Here is an 18,477-nt window from a genome sequence, read left to right on the forward strand (position 1 = left end):
GCTGCACAGCGGCTCAGAGGAAAGCGCTCCAGAGGGCCATTGACAACGTCCAGAGGATTGTCGGCTGCCCTCTCCTTACCTTGGAGGACTTACACAGTTCCCGCTGCACCAAAAAAACCCAGAGTATCATAAAGGACATTTCCCACCCCGGACACTCCCTGTTTGAACTGTTGCCGTCAGGCAGACGGTACAGATCTACAAGGACAAGGACGAACAGACTAAAAAACAGTTTTTACCCCACTGCTATAAAGGCACTAAATGTAGCCGCCAAGGAACGCAGGGGCGATACAGACTAAGGGACTGTGGTACACTGTGAAATCGACAGAAGGATGGAGGGTTGGGTGTTTATGCGTGCTATTTTCGTGATATTTATTTAGTTGTTTATCTTTTAATATTTTACCTTGTATGTATCGTTAGCTTTTAGAAATGTTTGAATGGTGCACTGACTGGCTGACATTTTTAAATTTCGTTGTACATGGTTCATGTTACAATGACAATAAAGAAACGGTTCTATTCTTTTCTTTTGAACATGGATATGTAGGGAATGGGGGGGGACGTGGATCAAGAGCAGGCAGACTGAGAGTAGTTTAACTTGGTATCTTGGTCATAAGGAAGGCCACAAGGAATAGGAGTAGTATTAGGCCATTCGGCCCATCAAGTCATGAGCCATGAGAGGAATAGATTGGGTAGATGCACAGAGTCACTTGCCCAGAGTGGGGGAATCGAGGGCCAGAGGGTTCAAGGTGAAGGGGGAAAGATTGGAAAGGAATCTGACGGGTAGCTTTTTCACGCAGGGGGTGGTGGGGTGTATGGAACCAGCTGCCGGAGGAGATAGTTGAGGCTGGGACTATCCCAATGTTTAAGAGACAATTAGGACAGGTTTGGCAGGATATGGGCCAAGAGCAGGCAGGTGGGACTAGTGTAGCTGGGACATGTTGGGCAGTGCGGGCAAGTTGGGCCTGTCACCACAATGTATCACTCTTGTGACTAAGTCTACTCTGCCATTCAATCATGCCTGCTCGATCTCTCCCCCCTAACTCCATTTTCCTGCCTTCTCCCCATAACTCCATAATCCAGAGAGTTGTGTGAATGTGTGGAATTCCCTACCACAGAGGGCAGTGGAGGCCAAGTCACTAGATGGATTTAAGAGAGAGTTAGATAGAGCTCTAGGGGCTAGTGGAATCAAGGGATATGGGGAGAAGGCAAGCACGGGTTATTGATAGGGGGACATGAATGGCGGTGTTGGCTCGAAGGGCCGAATGGCCTCCTCCTGCACCTGTTTTCTATGTTTCTAACCCCTGACGCCCGTACTAATTGTGGGCTGCAGGCTGCGCTGTTCTGCAAGAAGTCAGGCCCTGAATGCCCTGGAGCTGTTGGCAAGAGGGGCGAGAGAAGGCAGGTACGGGATACTGAGTTGGATGATCAGCCATGATCATATTGAATGGCGAATGGTGCAGGCTCGCAGGGCCGAATGGCCTACTCCTGCACCTAATTTCTATGTTTCTATCATATTGAATGGCGAATGATGCAGGCTCGAGGGGCCGAATGGCCTACTCCTGCACCTAATTTCTATGTTTCTATCATATTGAATGGCGAATGGTGCAGGCTCGAAGGGCCGAATGGCCTCTACTCCTGCACCTATTGTCTATTGTCTATTGACCAGGTAAAACGCCACCATTGCTCACAGCATGCTGAGGTGAGACTGCACCGTCAGCTCAGTCGGGTGCAGGAAGGAACGGCGGATACTGGTTTCAATCAAAGCTCGCCACAAAATGCTGGAGTAACCCAGCGGGACGGGCAGCGTCTCCGGAGAGAAGGAACGGGGTGACGAGGTTAGACTAGGCCGAGGTTGACCGTTTGCACCTTGCACCTCCCCCGACCTCATCTACTGTATCCGCGGTTCCAGGTGTGGATTCCGTCCGGTATATCGGCGGGACCAAGCGCAGGCTCGGCGATCGTTTCGCTGAACACCTTCGCTCAGCCCGCCTAAACCCGCCGCGCAAATTGGAGGAACGGCGCCCCCATATTTCGCCTGGGCATCTTACACCCCAGCGGTATGAACATTGACCTCTAACTTCTCTGCTTTCCCTCTCTCTCCATTCAGATTCAGATTCAGATTCAGATTCAATTTTAATTGTCATTGTGGAAGCTTTTCCCACTGAGAGTAGGGAAGATTCAAACAAGGGAACATGACATGAGAATTAAGGGACTGAAGTTTAGGGGTAACATGAGGGGGAACTTCTTTACTCAGAGAGTGGTAGCTGTGTGGAATGAGCTTCCAGTGAAGGTGGTGGAGGCAGGTTCGTTTTTATAATTTAAAAATAAATTGGATAGTTATATGGATGGGAAGGGAATGGAGGGTTATGGTCTGAGCGCAGGTATATGGGACTAGGGGAGATTATGTGTTCGGCACGGACTAGAAGGGTTGAGATGGCCTGTTTCCGTGCTGTAATTGTTATATGGTTTATATTGTCAGTGTACAGTACAGAGACAACGAAATGCATTTAGCATCTCCCTGGAAGAGCGACATAGCAAACGATTTGAATAAATAATAATAAGTGTCCGGGGGGGGGGTGGTGATTGGCAGTCACCGAGGTACGTTGTTGAGTAGAGTGACAGCCGCCGGGAAGAAGCTGTTCCTCGACCTGCTGGTTCGGCAACGGAGAGACCTGTAGCGCCTCCCGGATGGGAGGAGGGTAAACAGTCCATGGTTGGGGTGAGAGCAGTCCTTGGCGATGCTGAGCGCCCTCCGCAGACAACGCTTGCTTTGGACAGACTCAATGGAGGGGAGCGAGGAACCGGTGATGCGTTGGGCAGTTTTCACCACCCTCTGCAATGCCTTCCGGTCGGAGACAGAGCAGTTGCCATACCATACTGTGATGCAGTTGGTAAGGATGCTCTCTCGATGGTGCATCCCCTCCCCCTTCCCATTTCTCCCACCAGTCTGACCGTCTCCGACTACATTTTATCTCTGTTTGCTTTGTTGTCACCTTCTCCCAGCTAACGATGGTCTATCCTACATTTTCCTCGATCTCCATCCCCTTTTGAACTGTTTTCACACCTTACACTTCCTTATCTATGTGCCTCTTCGGCGTGAAGAAGGGCCTCGACCCGAAACGTCCCCCATTCCACCTCTCCAGAGATGCTGCCCGTCCCGCTGAGTTGCTCCAGCATTTTTGTTTCTACCTTGAGCTCTGGCGGGAAACTTTCTGACTGAGGGGAACGTACTGTCAACTGAGGCCAGACTGGAACACAAAGAGGTCCAATGTCCCCCCCACCTCCACCCCACTCCACAAGCTACAAGTCGGCATACCTGTACATGCCAGAGCCAGAGCTCGGAGCAGTCGTCGGGGCCACAGGCGATCAGGTAAGTGTCGTCCGGGCTCCACACCAGGTACGACACCCCGTACGTGTGCCCTTCTAGAGTCTTCAGCAGCTTCAGCTGGTGCGTCTCCTGCAAGATGACAGGTGGAATGACCAGAGAGGTCACCCCCACACTAACCTGTGCTGCATACCTGCCCCACAGGTTACAGTGCAGGACAGGTGTGTAACACAATGCACAGTGTGGGGCAAGTGTGTAACACAATACACAGTGTGGAGCAGGTGTGTAACACAACACACAGTGCAGGACAGGTGTGTAACACAATACACAGTGTGGGGCAAGTGTGTAACACAATACACAGTGCAGGACAGGTGTGTAACACAATACACAGTGTGGGGCAAGTGTGTAACACAACACACAGTGCAGGACAGGTGTGTAACACAATACACAGTGTGGGGCAAGTGTGTAACACAATACACAGTGTGGGGCAAGTGTGTAACACAATACACAGTGTGGGGCAAGTGTGTAACACAACACACAGTGTGGGGCAAGTGTGTAACACAACACACAGTGCAGGACAGGTGTGTAACACAATACACAGTGCAGGGCAGGTGTGTAACACAATACACAGTGCAGGGCAGGTGTGTAACACAATACACAGTGCAGGACAGGTGTGTAACACAATACACAGTGCAGGACAGGTGTGTAACACAATACACAGTGTGGGGCAAGTGTGTAACACAATACACAGTGTGGGGCAAGTGTGTAACACAATACACAGTGTGGGGCAAGTGTGTAACACAATACACAGTGTGGGACGGGTGTGTAACACACTACACAGTGTGGGGCAAGTGTGTAACACAATACACAGTGCAGGACGGGTGTGTAACACAATACACAGTGTGGGGCAAGTGTGTAACACAATACACAGTGCAGGACAGGTGTGTAACACAATACACAGTGTGGGGCAAGTGTGTAACACAATACACAGTGTGGGGCAAGTGTGTAACACAATACACAGTGCAGGACGGGTGTGTAACACAGTACACAGTGTGGGGCAAGTGTGTAACACAATACACAGTGTGGGGCAAGTGTGTAACACAATACACAGTGCAGGACAGGTGTGTAACACAACACACAGTGTGGGGCAAGTGTGTAACACAGTACACAGTGTGTGAAGTTACAGTGCGGGGCGAGGGTTAGAAGCAGAATGAAGCTCCCGTGGCACACTCCCGGGACACGGAGTGACACGTGATGACACGTGATGACATGGGGTGACACGCAACATCACGGGATGACACGTGGTGACACGGGATGACACGGAACGTCACATGGGATGACACGCGATGACACGGGATGACACGTGACACGTGATGACACGGGGTGACACGTGACACGGGGGGGTGACACGTGATGACACGCAGTGACATGGGGTGACACGTGATGACACGTGATGACATGGGGTGACACGCAACATCACGGGATGACACGGGATGACACGTGGTGACACGGGATGACACGGGTTGACACGTGATGACATGGGGTGACACGGAACATCACGGGATGACACGGGGTGACACGTGATGACATGGGGTGACACGTGATGACACGGGGGGGTGACACGTGATGACACGCAGTGACATGGGGTGACACGTGATGACACGGGGTGACACGGAACGTCACGGGATGACACGGGGTGACACGTGATGACACGGGGTAACACGTGATGACACGGGATAACACGGAACGTCACAGGATGACACACGGCTGGGAGCCGATGATGAAGCCAGGCTCACACAGCACTGGGCTGAAGGGCAAGGGCGGGTGCCGGGGGTGATGGGCGGAAGGCAGGAGCATGGGGTTAGGAGGGAGAGACGGACGGGCGGAATGGCCTGATTCTGGTGAGCTGACGACCGGCACTCACTGGGTCCACCTGCCAGATGATGACGGCGTTGTCCTTTGATCCGGTGGCCAGTTTGGTGCTGTCGTTGGAGAACTTGCAGAACCACACCTCGTTGCAGTGTTCGGTGAGGATCTGGCGGGTGTAGCAGGGAAACTGCCTCCTGTAGGGGGGGGGCGCAAAACACAGCGGCTCGACACAGTCGGCGGGTCAGGGCACGTCACCCCCACGGCTCCTCACCCACCCACTCATCGACCGCCATTCAACCCCCTTCCCCCGTGAAGTTAGCGCTAAACCGTCACGTGCAGGGTGGCTCAGCGGGTGGAGGAGCTGCCGCCTGACAGCGCCACAGACTCAGGTTCAATCCTGACCACGGGCCGCTGCCTGCACGGAGTTTGCACGTCCTCCCCGTGATACAGCGTGGAAACAGGCCCTTCGACCCAACTTGCCCACACCGGCCAACACGTCCCAGCTACACAAGTCCCACCTGCCTGCGTTTGGAAACCCACAAGGGGTTGGACAGGCTCGATGCAGGAAGATTGTTCCCGATGTTGGGGAAGTCCAGGACAAGGGGTCACACAGTTTAAGGATAAGGGGGAAATCCTTTAGGACCGAGATGAGGAAATCATTTTTTTTTACACAGAGAGTGGTGAATCTGTGGAATTCTCTGCACCTATTGTCTATTGTCTATTGTGAGAATGTGCACAGCTTCAATGAGGTCCCCTACTCGTTCACCTAAACTACAGCGAGCACAGGCCCAGAGTCGTTAAACGCTCCCCGGGATCATTCTCATTAACCTCCTCTTGGCCCCCCCTCCTCTAGAAGAGCCAGCGCACACCCACTCCCTCAGATACGGGGCCCCAAAACTGCCCACAATATGCCTTATGGAGTCTCAGCATGACTTTGTTAAGGGGTCACAGTTTAAGGATAAGGGGGAAATCCTTTAGGACCGAGATGAGAAAAACATTCTTCACACAGAGAGTGGTGAATCTGTGGAACTGTCTGCCACAGAAAGTAGTTGAGGCCACAGTTCATTGGCTATATTTAAGAGGGAGTTAGATGTGGCCCTTGTGGCTAAAGGTATCAGGGGATATGGAGAGAAGGCAGGGATGGGATACTGAGTTGGATGATCAGCCATGATCATATTGAATGGCGGTGCAGGCTCGAAGGGCCGAATGGCCTCTACTCCTGCACATATTGTCTATGTTTCTATCCCTCCAAACCTGTCCTGTCCTATCAATGTACCTATCTAAATGTTTCTTAAACGTTTCGTATGCGTTTTTGAGGCCCTCTGAGGGGGCGTTGTAAACAGTTTATGTATGTGTTGTTAGGTCTGTGAACCACTGTATGTAGTACATTAGTATTTGGACATATGTAAAGCACTTTGGTCAACGGGAGTTGTTTTTAAATGTGCTATACAAATAAAATTGATTGATTGAATGATAAACATCTCTGCCTCAAATATCCCTCTTGACAGCACCCCTCACCTTAAACCCATGTCCTCTGGTCCTCGATTAAAAATAACCCATTGACTCGGCCTCCACAGCCGTCTGCGGCAAAGAATTCCACAGATTCACCACCCTCTGACTAAAGAAATTCTTCCTCATCTCCTTCCTGAAGGAATGTCCTTTAATTCTGAGGCTGTGCCCTCTGGTCCTGGACTCTCCCACTAGTGGAAACATCCTCTCCACATCCACTCTATCCAGGCCTTTCACTATTCTGTGAGCCCCCTCCCCACACACACAATTCTTCTAAAACTCCAGCGAGTACAGGCCCAGTGCTGTCAAACGCTCATCATAGGTTAACCCACTCATTCCTGGGATCGTTTGTGTAAACCTCCTCTGGACCCTCTCCCTGCTGTCAGGCCCCTAGGAATGGAAGGAGGGTTTATCGACACTCTGGAGCCGTCCCTGGTACCAAGCCCTTCACCCCCCCCCACCCCACCCCCCCCCCCCCCACCCCCCCCCCCCCCCTCCCCCCCCCCCCCCCCCCTCCCCCGAGAGCAGGAGGTGTGTGAACTTGGGGCCGCACAGCGAGAGAACAGCGTCCTCTGGCCCCCTCAACACATAGAAAATAGGCGCAGGAGTAGGCCATTCGGCCCGTCGAGCTAGCACCGCCATTCAATATGATCACGGCTGATCATCCACCACCAGTTCCTGCCTTCTCCCCATATCCCTTGATTCCGTTAGCCCTAAGAGCTAAATCTAACTCTCTCTTGAAAACATCCAGTGAATCGGCCTCCACTGCCTCCTGTGGCAGAGAATTCCACAGATTCACAACTCTCTGGGTGAAAAAGTTTTTCGTCATCTCAGTCTCAAATGGCCGACCCCTTATTCTTAAACTGTGTGTGACCCCTGGTTCTGGACTCCCCCAACACAGAAACATAGAAAATAGGTGCAGGAGGAGGCCATTCGGCCCTTCGAGCCAGCACCGCCATTCATGCTGATCATGGCTGATCGTCCCCTATCAATAACCCATGCCTGCCTTCTCCCCATACCCCTTGACTCCACTAGCCCCTAGAGCTCTATCTAACTCTCTCTTAAATCCATCCAGTGACTTGGCCTCCACTGCCCTCTGTGGCAGGGAATTCCACAGATTCACAACTCTCTGGGTGAAAAAGTATTTTCTTGCCTCAGTCTTAGAAACATAGAAAATAGGTGCAGGAGTAGGCCATTCAGCCCTTCGAGCCTGCACCGCCATTCAATATGATCATGGCTGATCATCCAACTCAGTATCCCATCCCTGCCTTCTCTCCACACCCCCGATCCCTTTAGCCACAAGGGCCACATCTAACTCCCTCTTAAATATAGCCAATGAACTGTGGCCTCAACTGCCTTCCGTGGCAGAGAATTCCACAGATTCACCACTCTCTGTGTGTAAAAAATGTTTTCCTCATCTCGGTCCTAAAAGACTTCCCTCTTATCCTTAAACTGTGACCCCTAGTTCTGGACTTCCCCAACATCGGGAACAATCTTCCTGCATCTAGCCTGTCCAACCCCTTAAGAATTTTGTACGTTTCTATAAGATCCCCCCTCAATCTTCTAAATTCTAGCGAGTACAAGCCGTGTCTATCCAGTCTTTCTTCATATGAAAGTCCTGCCATCCCAGGCCATCTTAAATGACCTCCCCTTTATTCTAAGACTGTGTGTGGCCCCTGGTTCTGGACTCGCCCAACATTGGGAACATTTTTCCTGCATCTAGCTTGTCCAATCTTTTTATAGTTTTATATTAGTCAAGTCAAGTCACATTTATTTACACAGCACATTTAAAAAACAACTCTCGTTGGCCAAAGTGCTTTACATTTGTTATAAGAATAGCACAAACAAAAACCGACTACATACATATATACATGTAGCCCTCACTCAGGAGGACGTCAGGAAAGGCTTGGGAGTATAGATAAGTCTTTAGTCTTGACTTAAAGGAGTCGATGGAGGGGGCTGTTCGTTCTGATGGGAAGGGGGATGCTGTTCTACAGTCTAGGGGCTGCAACCGTAAAGGCGCGGTCGGTCGCCCCTGAGCTTATGCCTAGACCGCGGGATATTCAGCAGCCCCAAGTCGGCCGATCTGAGGGACCTGGAGGTGGAGTGGTGGGTGAGAAGGCTTTTTATGTAGGAGGGGGCAAGCCCATTGAGGGCATTGTAGACATGGAGGAGGATTACCCTTTCATCCTTCATTATGTCTCCACACATCATCGTTTCCCTTATCCCTAACTAGTCTGAAGAAGGGTCTCCAGCTGAAACGTCACCCATTCCTTCTCTCCTGAGATGCTGCCTGTCCCGCTGAGTTACTCCAGCATTTTTTGTGCCTATCTTCGGTTTAAACCAGCACCTGCAGTTCCTTCCTACACCTGGTGGTACCTTAAACATCTCATATCCGCTCCTGCAAACCATACTTATCCCTAACTAGTCTGAAGGAGGGGGCAAGGCCATTGAGGGCTTTGTAGACATGGAGGAGGATTACGCTTCTTAACCCCTCCTCTCTCTCTTCCCCCCTTCTCCCCCCTCCCGAGCTCCCCGCACTGACCTGCTGCAGGCGTGGTCCATGAGCAGCGAGACAGAGTCCAGGTTGGTGTCGGCCTTGGTGTTGTGGTAGAGACAGCGGTCCCTCTGCAGCTCCACGGCTTGCTTCAGCAGGGTCTGCAGGCGACGGGGTGGCAGCATGACGGAGGGCGGGAGGTACGCTGCCAGGACACCAATACCAGGGGTCAGTGTCTTCAACCCCCTCCCTCCCTCCCTCCCTCCCTCCCCCTCCCGCACCACCCGGCTCTCCAGAGACGCCCGGCGAGGAAGCCCGGCCAAAACGAGCGGCGATTCCCCTCCCCCCCCCCCCCCCACAACACTAACAATCAAAGGGGGGATCTTATAGAAACTTACAACATTCTTAAGGGGTTGGACAGGCTCGATGCAGGAAGATTGTTCCCGATGTTGGGGAAGTACAGAACAAGGGGTCACACACAGTTTAAGGATAAGGGGGAAATCTTTTAGGACCGAGATGAGGAAAACATTTTTCACACAGTTCCCGATTGTTCCCCGATGTTTTTAAGAAGGAACTGTGCAGATGCTGGAACATCGAAGGTACACAAAAAAAGCTGGAGAAACTCAGCGGGTGCAGCAGCATCTATGGAGCGAAGGAAAAAGGCAACGTTTCGTGCCGAAACGTTGCCTTTTTCCTTCGCTCCATAGATGCTGCTGCACCCGCTGAGTTTCTCCAGATTGTTCCCGATGTTGGGGAAAGTCCAGGACAAGGGGTCACAGTTTAAGGATAGAGGGGAAATACTTTAGGGCCGAGATTGGAACACCATTTTTCACCAGACTGATTCCTGGGATGTCAGGACTGTCTTATGAAGAAAGACTGGATAGACTCCAGAACAAGGGGTCACAGCTCTAGAATTTAGGAGATTGAGAGGGAATCTTATACAGAAACTTACAAAATTCTTAAGGGGTTTGGACAGGCTAGATGCAGGAAGATTATTCCAGATGTTGGGGAAGTCCAGAACAAGGGGTCACAGCTTAAGGATAAGGGGGAAATCCTTTAGGACCGAGATGAGAACAACATTTTTCACACAGAGAGTGGTGAATCTCTGGAACTCTCTGCCACAGAGGGTAGTTGAGGCCACAGTTCATTGGCTATATTTAAGAGGGAGTTAGATGTGGCTAAAGGGATCAGGGGGTATGGAGAGAAGGCAGGTACAGGATACTGAGTTGGATGATCAGCCATGATCATATTGAATGGCGGTGCAGGCTCGAAGGGCCGAATGGCCTCTACTCCTGCACCTATTGTTCTATGTATCTATGTAAGATCCTACAGCGAGCAAGATAGTCCACCCGAAGATAAAGGTGTAGTACGGTCATGGGCAGATTCATGTGTCATTTAAGGCCCCGTTTCCGTAACCGGCTTCCGTCTCCGCGCCAAAGATCCCATGCGCGGACACGGTGGGCTGAAGGGCCTGATTCTAAACTATCTCTAGACTGAACTAGGGGACAATTTACTGAGGGCCAATTAAGCTGCAAACCCGCACATACTTGTGAACGTGGGAGGACACGGAAGCACCGGGAGAAAACCGACGCGGTCACAGGGAGAAGGTACAAACTTCCGCACACACACGCAGACAGGAGTGAACCTCCTGTGAGGCAGTAGTTTCTTGGTCCTCCAAAATATTCCAAATGGAATTTAAACTGGAGGTGGTACCCCATCTCCCCCCTCCCCCACACCTCACTCCCCCTCCCACACACCTCTCTCCTCCCCCTCCATCTCCCTCTCCTCACCCCTCTCCCTCCTCCTCCCACCCCCCCATCCCTCTCTCCCCCACCCCCCTTCCCTCTCTAATGGATGGGATTTATACAGCGCCTTTCTAGATACTCAAGACGCTTTACATCGCATTATTAATTCACTCCTAAGTCACACTCGGTGGCGGTGAGCTACTTCTGTAGCCACAGCTGCCCTGGGGCAGACTGACGGAAGCGTGGCTGCTAATCTGCGCCTACGGCCTCTCCGACCACCACCAATCACTCACACACACTCACACACATTCACACGCAGGCAAAGGTGGGTGAAGTGTCTTGCCCCAAGGACACAACGACAGTATGCACTCCAAGCGGGATTCGAACCGGCCACCTTCCGGTCGCCAGCCGAACACTTAGCCCATTGCGCCATCTGTCTACCCCACCCCTTTCCCCCTACCCCTCTGTCCCTCTTCCACCTCTCCCCCCCTACCCCTCCCTCCACACTCTTCCCCCTCTCTCCCTCCTCCCCACTGCGCTCACCTTTGTAGGATAGCGCTGGTCGGCGTGGACTCGATGGGCCGAAGGGCCTGTTTCCGCGCTGTATCTCTAAACTAAACTACCATAGAGGCAACTGTGGAGGCCTCAATTGGCCCGACTATGGGGGAACTGGGGTCGGGGACTGGACTTTGTGCCTCCCCTCATAATGGGAACCATTGTGGGGGGATGTTTTCATGTTAAAGTTCTTTAGTATTGTCATGTTTGTATTATAGAAACTTACAAAATTCTTAAGGGGTTGGACAGGCTAGATGCAGGAAGATTGCTCCCGATGTTGGGGAAGTCCAGGACAAGGGGGTCACAGCTTAAGGATAAGGGGGAAATCCTTTAAAACCGAGATGAGAAGAACTTTTTTCACACAGAGAGTGGTGAATCTCTGGAACTCTCTGCCGCAGAGGGTAGTCGAGGCCACAGTTCATTGGCTCTATTTAAGAGGGAGTTAGATGTGGCCCTTGTGGCTAAGGGGATCAGGGGGTATGGAGAGAAGGCAGGTACGGGATACTGAGTTGGATGATCAGCCATGATCATATTGAATGGCGGTGCAGGCTCGAAGGGCCGAATGGCCTACTCCTGCACCTATTTTCTATATTTCTATGTAATCTTTTTTTTCCTATGTGCTGCATTGGCATAACAAATTCCACCAGCCTGGCTGTGTGGCCATTAAAAGAATCAATCAATCAATCAATCTCCTGTTAGGGTCTCATATGATTGAATGAGGTTTTGTCCCCCCCCCCACCCACCACTCAATCTTCTAAAGTCGGATGGAGATACTTTCTTGAAGACTTACTGTGGAGTTTGTCGAGGAGCTTTGTACGTGACAGGCTGCCCTTGCCCTCCCATTCCGCCTTTGTTCGCAGGTCATCAGCATCGCTGCACATCAGGTACCTGCACGGAGAGGCCAAGCAACAACGTCAAGCAGCCCCGGCATTCCCTCTCCCTCTCCATCTCCATCCCTCCCCCACCCAAGTCTCGTTCTCACCCAACAAACAGCCAACAAGTCAACTCAAGTCTTTATATAGCACATTTTAAAAAACAACTCTCGTTGGCCAAAGTGCTTTACATTTGTTATAAGAATAGTATAGACAAACAAACTACGTACATATAGAAACATAGAAATAGAAATTAGGTGCAGGAGTAGGCCATTCGGCCCTTCACCGCCATTCAATATGATCATGGCTGATCATCCAACTCAGTATCCCGTACCTGCCTTCTCTCCATACCCCCTGATCCCTTTGGCCACAAGGGCCACATTTAACTCCCTCTTAAATATAGCCAATGAACTGTGTGGCCTCAACTACCTTCTGTGGCAAAGAATTCCAGAGATTCACCACTCTCTGTGTGAAAAAAGTTTTTCTCATCTCGGTCCTAAAAGATTTCCAACTTATCCTTAAACTGTGACCCCTTGTCCTGGACTTCCCCAACATCGGGAACAATCTTCCTGCATCTAGCCTGTCCAACCCCTTAAGAATTTTGTAAGTTTCTATAAGATCCCCCCTCAATCTCCTAAATTCTAGAGAGTATAAACCAAGTCTATCCAGTCTTTCTTCATAAGACAGTCCTGACATCCCAGGAATCAGTCTGGTGAACCTTCTCTGCACTCCCTCTATGGCAATAATGTCCTTCCTCAGATTTGGAGACCAAAACTGTACGCAATACTCCAGGTGTGGTCTCATCAAGACCCTGTACAACTGCAGTAGAACCTCCCTGCTCCTATACTCAAATCCTTTTGCTATGAAAGCTAACATACCATTTGCTTTCTTCACTGCCTGCTGCACCTGCATGCCTACCTTCAATGACTGGTGTACCATGACACCCAGGTCTCGCTGCATCTCCCTTTTTCCTAGTCGGCCACCATTTTATACGTGTAGCCCTCACTCAGTGGACGTCAGGAAAGGCTTGGGAGTATAGATAAGATTTTAGTCTTGACTTAAAGGAGTCGATGGAGGAGGCTGTTCGTTCTGATGGGAAGGGGGATGCTGTTCCACAGTCTAGGGGCTGCAACCGCAAAGGTGCGGTCGGTCGCCCCTGAGCTTATGCCTAGACCGCGGGATATTCAGCAGCCCCAAGTTGGCCGATCTGAGGGACCTGGAGGTGGAGTGGTGGGTGAGAAGGCTTTTTATGTAGGAGGGGGCAAGCCCATTGAGGGCTTTGTAGACATGGAGGAGGATTACACTTTCATCCTTCATTCATCCTTCATTATGTCTCCACATCATTGTTTCCCTTATCCCTAACTAGTCTGAAGAAGGGTCTCGAGCCGAAACGTCACCCATTCCTTCTCTCCTGAGGCTGCCTGTCCCGCTGAGTTACTCCAGCATTTTTTGTGTCTATCTTCGGTTTAAACCAGCACCTGCAGTTCCTTCCTACACCTGGTGGTACCTTAAACATCTCATATCCGCTCCTGCAAACCATACTCTGGCTCGCCATCTTTCTTTGGCAATCTTGCCCATTCATATTAGCCCTGCTCATTAGTCATACAATCACCATCAACACGGAACAGGCCCTTCGGCCCAACTTGCCCACACTGGCCAACATGCCCCATCTACTCTGGTCCCACCTGCCTGCGTTTGGCCGGTGTCCCTCCAAACCTGTCCTATCCATGTGCCTGGAGAAGGGTTTCGACCCGAAACGTTGCCTATTTCCTTCGCTCCATAGATGCTGCCTCACCCGCTGAGTTTCTCCAGCATTTTTGTCTACCTTCGATTTTTCCAGCATCTGCAGTTCTTTCTCAAACATGTACCTGTCCAAATGTTTCTTAAATGTTGCGATGGTCAAGTCAAGTCAAGTCAAGTCATGTTTATTTGTCACATACACATACGAGATGTGCAGTGAAATGAAAGTGGCAATGCTCGCATATTCTTATACATAATAAATTATGGAAGGAAAAATAATGGAAGGAAAAACGTTCTGTAGAGTTAGTCCCTGGTGAGATAGGCGTTTACAGTCCGAATTGCCTCTGGAAAGAAACTCCTTCTCAACCTCTCCGTTCTCACCGCATGGCAACGGAGGCGTTTGCCTGACCGTAGCAGCTGGAACAGTCCGTTGCAGGAGTGGAAGGGGTCTCCCATGATTTTGTTTGCTCTGGAGTTGCACCTCCTGTTGTATAGTTCCTGCAGGGGGGTGAGTGAAGTTCCCATAGTGCGTTCAGCCGAACGCACTACTCTCTGCAGAGCCTTCTTGTCCTTGGCAGAGCAATTCCCAAACCAGATGGTAATGTTCCCGTTCAAGATGCTTTCCACCGCCGCTGCGTAGAAGCACTGGAGGATCCTCGGAGACACTCTGAATTTCCTCAATTGACTGAGGTGGTAAAGGCGCTGCCTTGCCTTACTCACGAGTGCTGAGGCGTGTGATGCCCATGTCATATCCTCAGAGATGTGGACTCCCAGATATTTAAAACAGTTCACCCTATCCACAGGATCCCCATTTATCCTCAAAGTTGAGGTCCCTGCCTCAACTACCTCCTCCGGCAGCTTGTTCCGTACACCCGCCACCCCTTGTGTGAAAAAGGTTATCATTCAGGTTCCTTTTAAATTCATCCCCCCTCCCCGCCCCCCCTCACCTTCAACCTAAGGTCCCGTGGTTCTTGATTCACCTACTCTGGGCAAGTGACTCTGTGCATCTTTAATATTTGCAAGGCTCATTAGAGTGATATGATGCAGTGTGAAAACAGGCCCTTCGGCCCAACTTCGGCCCAACTTGCCCATACCGGCCAACATGCCCCATCTACACCAGTCCCACCAGCCTGCGTTTGGCCCGTATCCCTCCTAGTGGTTGGAGGTTGAGCAGGCTCGGACATCCAGAGCCGGAGGCCGAGGGGTGATCTTATAGAGATGTATAAAGTTGAGAGGGATGTGGAGATGGCTGGGGAAGAGGGAGGCAAGCAGACAGCACGGAATGGCAGGGGACCAGGACGGGGGTGGGGGGGAAATGGGGGGGGGGGTGGGGAGAGAGGGAGGGCAGATAAGATGGAGGCGTTTAAGATGCTTTTGGATAGCAGGGAATAGAGGGGTACAGATCACGTGCAGGGAGAGGAAATGAGTTTAACTTGGCATGGACATTGTGGGCCGTAAGGGCCAGTTGGCGTCTTGTACTGTTCTACGTTCTAACACATAGAAATAGTAGCAGCAGTCGGCTGTGTTTGGCCCATTTTCCCTCAAAACCATGTACCAGCCCAGATGTCTTTTAAATGTTATGATGGGAATAACCACCTCAACTTGTTCCATAGACTCTGTGTGGAAACGTTACCCCTCAGGTCCCTATTAAATAGACAATAGACAATAGGTGCAGGAGTAGGCCATTCGGCCCTTCGATCTTTCCTCTCTCAAATGTCCCCTGGTTCTCGATTCCCCTACTCTGGGTAAAATGCTCCGTGCGTTTGCCCTATCTTTTCCCCATATTGATCTAAAACACCTCCATAAAATCACGGTGGCGCAGCGGTAGAGTTGCTGCCTCACAGCGCCGGAGACCCGGGTTCGATCCCGACTACGGGCGCTGTCTGTACGGGAGTTTGTACGTTCTGCCCGTGAGCGCCCGGGTTTTCTCCGAGATATCCGGTTTTCCTCTCACACTCCAAAGACGTAGGTTCAGGTTTGCAGGTTAAGGGAACAGATAAGACTTTGCCTTCCATCACAGTGAGGAGTTGTTGGTGATTCACTGTGATGGCTGTTTGTGTAAATTGTGTTAAGTGTGTGTCTAGGAGTAGAGATCATAGCCTCAGAATTAAAGGAAGAAGGAGATTGGTTTTTTTTGTGGTAATGTCATGACTGCAGGAATAAAATTTTGTTCAAACCTTGTCTGTTTGAATGACATTCTATCCTATTCTAATCTGTGTAAGTGTAACAATTCCCGATGTTAGGGAAGTCCACAATGGACAGGTTTAGGGGTCACAGCTTACAGGAAGAACTTTTCTCACCGGGTTGTGAAATCTCTTTGGAAAACTTAAAAATAGAGATCAGGGGATATGGGGAAAGGCAGGAACTTACTGAGTTGGGGACCATGATCAGCCATGATCAGAATGGCGGTGCTGGCTAGAAGGGCCGAATGGCCTGCAATCTCTGGAGACTCTCTGCCAGCAGAGGGTACTAGTGTTGGGGCATGGGCCAGCGTCAAGTTGGCTATATTAAGAGGTGGGCAGTTAGATGTGGCCACTTGAGAGAGTTGGCTAAGGGGATCAGGGCATGGCTATGGAGAAGGAGTGGTTAGACAGCAGCTACGGGGCCAGTACTGAGTTGGATGATCCAGGCCATGATCATATTGAATGGCGGATGCAGGCTACGAAGGGCCAAACTGGTCTACTCCTGCACCTGTAATTTCTATGTTTCTATGTTTCCCTATGTACCCCTTCCGGGATCCCTAGGGGGCAATCTGTTTACGATTAGAATTTTGTAGTGTGAATCGGGGATCGTCTGGTCGGCGCGACATCCCAGGACCTGGGTGGGCCGAATGGCCTAAGGCCCCAAAGATTTGTTTCCGCGACTGTATCTCTAAACTAGACTCAAATCCTCAATGAAAGGCTAACAGACTTACTGCCTGCTGCCACTGCACCTTCAGGAATGGTGTAATGAATCCTCTCGCATCTCCCCCTTTCCCCCCACCATTCTAATAGTCTTTAGACTATAAAGATACACTTGAGTCAGAAACAGGCCCTCCAGGCTCACTGAGTCTTAGTGCCACAACTTCATGCGCTGTATCTACTTAGTTTAGAGATACTGGAAAAACAGGCCCTTCTCCGTAGCGATCCCCGCACACTAACACTATACCTACAATTTGGCTGACAACGTCAGGCTGGGAGGTTAGAACAAAGGAGGAGCGTGTGACAAATAACACACAGCGACTGGTCGCATCGTGTCCTGGTTCGGCAACTCGAACGCCCAGGGGCGAAGAAGCCTGCAAGTAGTTGTGGACGCTGCCCCGATCGTTCCATCACAGGTACTGACCTCCCCACCATCGAAGGGATCTACACGAGTCGTTGCCTCACAAAATGGCAGCCAGCATCTGACGATGCTGGCTGCCATTTTGTGAGGCAGCGACTCCTGGACACGCTCTCATTTCACCCCGGCCATCGGGGAGAAGGTACAGGAGCCTGAAAACTGTAACGTCCAGGTTCAGGAGCAGCTTCTTCCCCGCAGCCATGGGGGCTGTTAAACATAACAAGCTTCAAATAAGCTCTAAACTACAACTGACTATTATTGCACTATTATTGGTAGACAATAATGCTGGAGAAACTCAGCAGGTGAGGCAGCCTCTATGGAGCAAAGGAAATAGGCAACGTTTCGGGCCGAAGAAGGGTTTCAGCTCGAAACGTTGCCTATTTCCTTCGCTCCATTGATGCTGCCACACCTGCTGAGTTTCTCCAGCATTATTGTCTACCTTCGATTTTCCTGCATCTGCAGTTCCTTCGTAAATATTGCACTATTATTGTTTGTTTTTTGTGTGTACGTATGTGTTTGTATGTGTGTGTGTGTGTGTGTGTATATGTGTGTGCGTGTGTGCGTGTGTGTGTGTGAATATATGGGTGTGTGAGTGTATAGTGTTGTGTGTGTGTGGATATATGTGTGAATATTGTGTATCAGTATGTATGTGTGTGTGGTGTGTAGGGGGTTTATATATGATATGTGTGTGGGTGTGTGTGGGCCGGATATGGCGTGTGTGTGTGTCAGTAGTATATATGTGTGTGTGTGAAATGTAGTGTGTGGTGTGTCTATGGAATGTGTGTGGAGTGTGTATATGCACGTGTGTGAGTGTGTGTGTGTGGATATGTGTGTGCATATGTGTGTGCGTTTATATATATGTATGTGTGTGTTTGTGTGCGTGTGTATATAAGTAGGTGTGTGTATATATGTATACGTGTGCGTGTGTGTATATGTGTGTGTGTGTGTATATGTGTGTGTGCGTGTGTGTATATGTGTGTGTGTGTATATGTGTGCATATACACCCACATATACACACACACACACACACACACACACACACACACACAT

The 18,477-nt window shown here is 50.6% G+C and overlaps 1 protein-coding gene across 1 annotated transcript in view; it reads right to left on the reverse strand.

The window, feature by feature from the left end:
- Positions 1–18,477, reverse strand: part of LOC129693581 (WD repeat-containing protein 26-like) — a 93,681-nt gene that overhangs the window by 18,046 nt on the left and 57,158 nt on the right. The window contains exons 4-8 of the mRNA XM_055630380.1: positions 17,174–17,181; positions 12,288–12,406; positions 9,246–9,402; positions 5,247–5,385; positions 3,314–3,454 (exon numbers count right to left, since the gene is read on the reverse strand). Coding sequence (XP_055486355.1) covers positions 3,314–3,454; positions 5,247–5,385; positions 9,246–9,402; positions 12,288–12,406; positions 17,174–17,181 — 564 coding nt within the window. The remainder of the gene's footprint in view (positions 1–3,313; positions 3,455–5,246; positions 5,386–9,245; positions 9,403–12,287; positions 12,407–17,173; positions 17,182–18,477) is intronic.

The sequence above is a fragment of the Leucoraja erinacea genome, unplaced genomic scaffold, assembly GCF_028641065.1.
Source record: "Leucoraja erinacea ecotype New England unplaced genomic scaffold, Leri_hhj_1 Leri_354S, whole genome shotgun sequence".
Taxonomy (NCBI): domain Eukaryota; kingdom Metazoa; phylum Chordata; class Chondrichthyes; order Rajiformes; family Rajidae; genus Leucoraja; species Leucoraja erinaceus.